We start from the raw sequence: 7,977 nt of genomic DNA on the forward strand, positions 1-7,977 counted from the left end.
TTGCCTTTGTGAGCATCCTTGTAACCAGCCTTATTCAGTTTCCTGTTTTGACTCCCTCGCGTACACATACTCGCCAAGGTCATTCAATTTCTGTCATGGCAGTCGAAGAGAACAGGATGTTCTAAGCACAAGGTCTTCTTTTTCTTCTCTCCGCAGCGCCCATCTCTCTCCTGTGCCCATGCTGCCTGCTGACTCTGCAGAGTGAGTATGCATGCACACGTAGACACGCACCCATGGTACAAGTCAGTTACACAGATTATTTATATTATCCTCCAATTTTATTTGTAGTATCATTTAACTAGCGTTTCTGAAAATGTTTACCCTTATATTTTTTACATTATTCATTTTAGTGTGTTTTTCTGTCTAGTAATAATTTAGCTTTTGTGTTATAATGGAGTATTTTCTATTATAATGGTTTCTGTTGTTTTCTAATATTTTTGTATTTTTTATCATTCCATATTTTCTGAGTATTTTTAACTGTTTTCTTTTTTTTTATTTTTTTTTTATTGAATCCTGTTGAAAAATGTTCCTAATGTTTTATCATAGGTTTCTGTGTTTTATTTTTCCACCATACTAATATGCAGTGTGGTGGGTAACTATGCTTGAATATACCTGAGATATTTATACTGTGTAGCCACATTTGTTTAAAGATTACATGACCCCTGCTTGAGCCCTCCACCACTCACCATCATGATATGAAACATTTGTATTTGAATCATATTTCGTTGATTAAGGAAGTGTATGGTCCAAGTCAAAGGTGCGACGTAAGTGAGTCAATGACTTATAAAGACGGCAATAAATGTGTTAGGTCAGAAGCAGGAACTGTTAATCCAGCCGCATTACTTTCAACAATATCACTATTGACCCCAACATCCTCTTGCTCACCGTCGTAATATGAAACATTTGTATTTGAATCATATTTCTGTGATAAGGAGGAGTATGGTCAAAGGTGCGACGGAAGTGAGTCAATGACATGTGAAGACGGCAATAAATGTGTTGGATCAGAAGCGGGAGCCTTGCAAAATAAGGGGGGGGGGGGTTAAAGACTCGCATGACTGTCAGCCTGTGCATCGCGTGGTCAACTCCAGTTTTAAATGAAGGCTTTACATGGTATTTTACAGACAGCTGCGTACACAGTATTGGAACACCACATTTCCATCACGTGTACCAAGCCTCTGAGCTAAAGTAAACGAGAAGGACGATAAATAGTACGCACCAAAATCTTAGTAAATCTTAAGGCTCAAGTGTCCAAAAAAGGTGCGTAGGTAGACAGCGATGCGACCCTGCCTTTTACAGTCTGATTTGGCTCTTTAGCGTCAAAAGGTCCAAAGCGACCCTAAAATAGATTTTGGTCGAAACATTGAATATGTCTTGTCTGAAAAGGAACCTTGACTGTGCATTTGAAAGGAAATGTTGAAAACAATTGATATCGAAAGCATTTGAGTGTCTTTTTTTTTGGAAACTTTTTTTATAACACATCCTACTATTATTAAAGGTAGTTTGAGCAAATTTGTTACTTCAGATGTATAATGGGGGATCAAATGGGGTAGCCCTTTGTGCTGATTGGTACACAAGTAACTCTCACATAAAACGTTTGGATTGATTAGTACACAAGTAGCACTCATGTAAACGTAACATATTTAACACGATGTGCAAAAAAGGAAAAAATTGTGTATTGTGTCTTCAGGATAATCGAGCGAACCCTCAGGGCAGCGGTAGAGCAGCATTTCTTTGATCTCAAGTCCTCCATTGACCAGGACATCAGCAACTTTGACAGCCAGCAAGAGTGAGAGACCAACACAACTTGATACACTCACCTTTGTGTGACACACATTCCCCTTATCCTTTTAACCTTCTTTCAGTGACACAGCGCAGCCTGCTGGTTGCCATGCTGAGTGCCAGCAAAAAGTAGGCCAGGAAGACACACAGGTGAGAGTGGAAGTCTTGAAAGTGTTGATTGAATGAAGACAATGAAGACATGCAGTGTTCATGGCCTCTACTACTTGTTCTTCCCAGGATGCAATTGGGCCCCTGGAGGAGGGTTCGGGAATGGAGCTGGACACGATCCGAGATGTCGAGAACAACATCAACGTCTGCAGGTAGAGGTTCATTGCTGCTTTTGGTTCGGTTTGGACAGCGTTTCTCGCGTGCCAGAAGGCTGAAGACTGAAGGCTTCGCAAATTGAGTGGCTACAGACAAGCGTCCCAAGGAAGCAAACTTAACAGAAAGTCGTTTGTGTTGTCATTCTACGCTTCCTACCGCTCTGCTTGGTTTAGCTTATAAGCTAATTGATCGGCTGAGCCGCGTTGTGACTCACTCGTGATGATGCGTCATGGCTGCTGTGATCATTTGGTCATGGTGTTAGTACCACCACCAAGGAGAAGATGTGATTCCAATCAGGCAAGTTAAACTGAACATTAAAAATCATGTGACACATTCACACTGTCAAGATACAAGAACAGCTTGTAATGATATGTTTTGACTTTGGACATGTATGCGCTCATAATACTTTGTTCTCTTGGCCACAAAAGACCTTTTGGAAAATACTTTGACATTCATTGGAAGTGTTTGTGTTTTGCTTTCAGTGCGGACAATCAGCCCGATGACAGCATAAGCCATGTAAGTTAACTCATTCATATAACAATGAATAGTGCAACATGCATATTGTAACACATAACAAAGTTGAACAAACATGTAACACGTGTAACGTTTCACACGACGTGATTATTGCACCACATTGAATTTAACGGAATGCATGCAACCGAGCGTATCACAAATAACAAATCACGTGGATCAAAAAGTGTGAGTTGTGGTGTAACACCTGATGTAACCACACGCACCATACAGTTTTGTAACTTCATCAGTTACAGTCCATCAGTAATGCACATAACACATTTACCATATTGTAGCACATGTTAACGTCATGTAAATTACGAGTCGTAGCACACCAAAGGACATGCACAATGTAACATATCCCACATGTGATGCTGGAAATACACATGTGGCACCATGTAACATAACATAACATAACATAACATGTCAATAGTTGAAAACATAACATAACATGTAACTTTATTTAACATAGCGTAAAACGTAAAGTAACACACATCCTCCCTTCTTCTCACCTTCCAGGACTCTTCTTTATGCGACCAGAATGCCAACACCAGCCAAAAGTCAAGCAGTGGCCACGCCCCTCACATCCAGCTCTTCCCCGACCACCAATGGGATGGTGTGTGACTAAACATACATAAGACATAACTCATCATCCTTGTGCCGTGAACCCCAGCCTCTTATCAGTTTACCTTTTGAAAATTGTTACTGTATAACAAAAAGTATTTGCTGAAAAAAATCTCACCAATTCCCGCTGACTTTAACGCCACAAAATGATTCCAGAACGGCCTGCACTTTCTAAGGCGACATGTTAGCGGCAGGTGCTAACATTGGCTACTGGCCAATAATCAGCAAGGTTGATTGGTTTGGTTTTAATGGCCGGTTATAGCCAAAGTGAGCTCTGTCATGAGACCAGAGCGCAGATGGACTATTTGAGCCGCATCCTCCCACTCCTTTTATAACTTTCTTTCTTTAGGAAAGCTTTGTAGGCTTATCTCACTTTCTACTTACCTTTGAAAGAAAAGTCACAAGATATTTAATCAGTGAGCCAATTTAACTAAAGTTTATCTGAAAATAATTTCTTACCAAGATACGTATGTGTACTATACCGCTGCTCATCTTTGTCAATGATGTAACAGTGTCAGACAGGCCCATTAAGTGACCTCCCATGATTGCTTGTAATGACACAGCAGGGCGCAGTTTTGCAATGACCGGATGTTGAGCTTATCGCTCGTCTTCTCCTCCTCTTCCTCTCCTCTTCCTTCCATCCAAACAGCACCACCACCTACATCTCCTCACCATCATGTCCACGTTCCTCCCATAGACTTCTCATGCATGCACCTACAGAAAGAAGGCCAAGGTGAGTGGTTGTTTTAGATGAGACCCAACCTCTCACCTCCCCAACCGACCAACACGACTTCACACATCCATCCTCTCTGCCTCCGATCCTGCTGCCCACTGGGAACATTGTGAAAGGGCTTTGTTGATTGTCCTGGTTCTTCTTTTTTCTTCTTCCACTGGCAGATTTCCCTTTCTGTTCCTGCCCTAACTGTTCAAAGCCTCTCATATCGCCTAAACACACCAACTGAACGTGTAAGACATGTCCTGCACTCCTGTCCTCCTGCAGAACCGGTTCCGGCCTTCAAGTCGTGGCAGAACGACAGCGAGAGCGGCGAGGCCCAGTTGTCCCCCCTTGCGGGCCGCATGGTTCCCCTCCCCCTGCTGCACCTGGAGGACGATGGGGATGAGGGTGGCGGTGAAGGCGAGCGGGAGGATGCCTCGCCCTCATCCTCCCGCTCTCACCCACACCACCTGGCGCGCCGCTTCCTGGACTTTGGCGTGCACGGCGCTCAGCGCTTCCTGCAGCAGGATGCCGACGCCACCTCGCCCACCAAAGCCCACAGGTGAAAATACAGGCCAAAGAAAAAGACAATACAATTGGTGTAACTACTGGTTGAACTCCTTAACCTATGTAAAGTAAGCAGAAAGTAATTTACTTTTTTTTCACTGTGAATTTTGTACTACTGTATAGTTCTTTTAATAATTTGGCGCTAGAAGTGGGTCCGTAACGAGCTGCAATTACTAATTACGGTGTTCTATTTGGTCTTATCCCGTAACCCCCGATATTGACTGCACTTTTTAATTTATTTTTTATTACATCATTTATTATTTTTGCTGCTGCAATATGTCGCTGACTCAGATGGAAAAACCAAAAACTATTTCAATAATATAATAAGATTACTTGATATCATTAATAATGCTGTGAACATTTACTTCAAACCAAACCATCATTATTATGCTAGAATACCCAGCCACATTTCCTCTTCAATGCTCTCACTGGCGGAAGGAGATTTTGGCTCCATATCTCGCTTTCTGTGGGCCCATGAATACTTTCCCTTTTTTACTTCCCACAATTGCTCTTTGCTCACTCTTGACCCGGTTGCATCCTCTTCAGGCCGAGGCGAGCGTCGTTTGGCTCCAAGGAGGCGCTGAAAGGAGGCGACCCGGTGATGCACCAGCTCACCAAGAAGCTTCAACACCTCAAGAAGAAGATCAAACAGTTTGAGGAGCAATTTGAGAAGGAGAAGAACTATAAGGTAGAAAGAGAAAACACAATGAGCAAGAAACACACAAAATGTAAAGCATATTCTTTACATGCCATTATTATTATTACTATTTCAAAAAGTTGGAGTTCAATTCAATTGATTTGACATTCACTGTTATGTAACACAAGTATGATGTCTTCATCATTCCATTTGGTGTGTGCAGCCTTCACATGGCGACAAGGCAGCTAACACCAAAGTCCTCAAATGGATGACAGACCTCACCAAGATCCGACGGCAGATCAAAGGTAGACACGCCTCACATGTATGAGTATGTATGTGTGTGCGTCGTATGAGCTACGAGTGTTTTGTGCCATGGCCACACACAGACACAAACACGCGTGCAGGCCCACTGCATGAATGCAGCACTAACCAGTGGCTCTCACACATCCACCCTTCAGTGGGACATCTGTGAAATTGCCAACTCATGAATTTGTACCATGGATGTCATTGTACCCGACACGTGGCGCCCAAGCTCACGGTTTCCCTAGGCGAGGCGAGCGCTCCCTCCCCGGCGGAGACCGCCACATTTGTCTTGTGAATAACCCAAGAACCCGCTCTCCGTTTTCCTTCCTCTCTCGACTGACCGACCGACCGACCGACCCAGGACGCCAGCACCACCTTTTTCCCAGAAGCACGCTGAGGCACCAGGCTTTGCTCCATTCACACAGGCGCCACCCTGCGCCGCCCGCCCCCACGCCCCCCTCACATTGCACACTCGCCCCACACTTGGGCCCGTGTCACCTCAGTAAGTAACAGAGTGCCCGTAAGTAGATGCGTCCACTGTCAGGTGGCACTGTGAGAGCATCCCGCTTCAGTCACGTGGACATGTGCTCTGTGGGTGTGTACGCGTGCGTGATTGTGTCATGTGTAGTCATGTGTGTAATGTCATTCAAGCTGTTAAAGTTGTCGTTTGAGGTTATTTTTAACAAAGCAATTATATAATTCATTAGAACCACACCCACACATTTGTCCATAATTTCTAGTTTCAAGCCTGGCTCAGGGTTTGACGTCTCGTATTCAAATGAGGGTTTCAAACCTGCGTTTAGGCTCTCCGAGAATTGTTTTAAACGAGGGTTCAGATTTTGGTTTTAAATCAGGGTAGGTTTTAAATGAGGGTTAGGATTTCAAATTATGGTTCAAAGCCTAAAATCAGGGTTCATCCTCAGGTTTTGCATTGTTGTCAAACAAGGATTTGACACTTTTTCATTAGCCCGGTTCCACTTTCCCACGTTTTCACTTTTTCAGGGCCCAAGTGCTACAATTGTTCCGCTTTTCAGGAATATCTCAGAAGGGGTGATAAAGCGTCAGCGCTATGGGAGTTTGTCATCGCTGTCATCTGATTGACACTGCGCTGCACTCGGTCATTTCCTGGATTTAGACAGAGCTGGCCAAAGACAGGATTGTAAATACAATAGGGCTGCCACAAACCAATCTTTTTCAACTCGATAATGCTATCAATCATTTCATTGAATATTTATTTATTGATTACTTGGTACATTTTTGGAAGGGTGGGATAAAATGTTTGACAATTAGGTTTGCTCTTTAGGTTTGTGTATTCTCACCTGAATATTGTCATTCATTTTTATACAAGCCTAGTGTAGTGCTCTATCTTGCCACATCAAATGCTCGGATATTTCGAATTCTCACGGATATTTAGGCTGCTCTTATAGCCTGCAGTAGACGCAAGGACTCATTAAAACTATACATATGTACGGTAAAAGATCCAAGATAAAATGATATGCAATTAGAGACCCAATCGTGACTGTCACTCTCACCTGCTGCGCCTCTCTGGTGGCGGCGAGCGCACCGATGCTCTGCTGCTGGACCCATTACTGCGATGGCATTCAGTTTTGAGCACGTCAACGGCCATGATTGAGTCTTTCACAACCGCGGACGTGCATTGCATTGACCTGCTTTTTATTTTAGTTGTCCACATTTCCCCACAAGAATTCACGTCACACTCTCATTGGATCTCTGCGAGCGATGTTGACAACAGATGTGTGTCTTAAGCTCAAAATTTGTTTGCGAGCATGGCTGAAGGTCGAAACCCAATTTTGAGTTTTAAGGTAAGGAAGGACTCAAGTCTAGGTCAGGGTTGTAGCAGTCGTGTTTCGAGTCGTCACGATATCGATATTTGGGTCCAACAACTTGAAATGTTACAGAGTCACGTGTGTGTGCGTCAGTGTTGCGTGCTGCATGCATGTCTAACATGTTGACATTGACATGTTGTCCATGTGTGGTCGACATCAACTCAAGCTCAAACCGTGTTTCACTCGGAACCTTTCCGACATGGTCTTGTCCTTGTTGTTGGTCGTTGGTGCAGATGCCAAACAGCGCGCCGAAAGCGAGCTGGGTCCTCAGACTCGTCCTCGCAGCAACACGCTGCCTAAGAGCTTCGGCTCAACGCTGGAGCAGACGGCGGTGCAGCAGGCCTCGGCACCACATCCCACCCGTGAAGAGACTATGGAGCTCATCCAGCGACGCGTGACCACCAAGCGGCAGGAGGACGGCTGGCCCGACGACATCAAGGTGAGATGCTTAAGCCTTAGTGCAGCCTTAGTGGCAGTGGCATCAGATGACATGGACACCGTTGTTTGGTGCTCACCGCAGAAGATGACAAAAGAACAACTATCCTGTGAGAAGACCGTCCTCCAAAAGAATCTGCTGCATTATGAGGGCCTGCACGGGCGACCGGTCAGTTCAAGTGCAGTACAAACTGGCTTGTCGAGTCAGCCGGTGTGTATGCTAAAACGGGTCCTCT

The 7,977-nt window shown here is 44.3% G+C and overlaps 1 protein-coding gene across 5 annotated transcripts in view; it reads left to right on the forward strand.

Annotated features, from left to right (window-relative positions):
- The window catches only part of fam13b (family with sequence similarity 13 member B), a 35,750-nt gene that overhangs the window by 25,017 nt on the left and 2,756 nt on the right, over window positions 1-7,977 (forward strand). For 2 of the 5 annotated variants that reach the window (XM_085900311.1, XM_085900328.1), the window contains exons 8-20: window positions 157-201; window positions 1,688-1,786; window positions 1,863-1,929; window positions 2,017-2,099; window positions 2,586-2,619; window positions 3,133-3,229; window positions 3,887-3,970; window positions 4,238-4,514; window positions 5,066-5,207; window positions 5,380-5,461; window positions 5,821-5,961; window positions 7,540-7,745; window positions 7,827-7,910. In XM_085900311.1, coding sequence (XP_085756437.1) covers window positions 157-201; window positions 1,688-1,786; window positions 1,863-1,929; window positions 2,017-2,099; window positions 2,586-2,619; window positions 3,133-3,229; window positions 3,887-3,970; window positions 4,238-4,514; window positions 5,066-5,207; window positions 5,380-5,461; window positions 5,821-5,961; window positions 7,540-7,745; window positions 7,827-7,910 — 1,441 coding nt within the window. The remainder of the gene's footprint in view (window positions 1-156; window positions 202-1,687; window positions 1,787-1,862; window positions 1,930-2,016; window positions 2,100-2,585; window positions 2,620-3,132; window positions 3,230-3,886; window positions 3,971-4,237; window positions 4,515-5,065; window positions 5,208-5,379; window positions 5,462-5,820; window positions 5,962-7,539; window positions 7,746-7,826; window positions 7,911-7,977) is intronic. The other 3 variants (XM_085900319.1, XM_085900345.1, XM_085900337.1) reach the window with 3 other exon arrangements.

The sequence above is a fragment of the Syngnathus leptorhynchus genome, chromosome 2, assembly GCF_054491065.1.
Source record: "Syngnathus leptorhynchus isolate UIUO chromosome 2, UIUO_Slep, whole genome shotgun sequence".
Lineage (NCBI taxonomy): Eukaryota > Metazoa > Chordata > Actinopteri > Syngnathiformes > Syngnathidae > Syngnathus > Syngnathus leptorhynchus.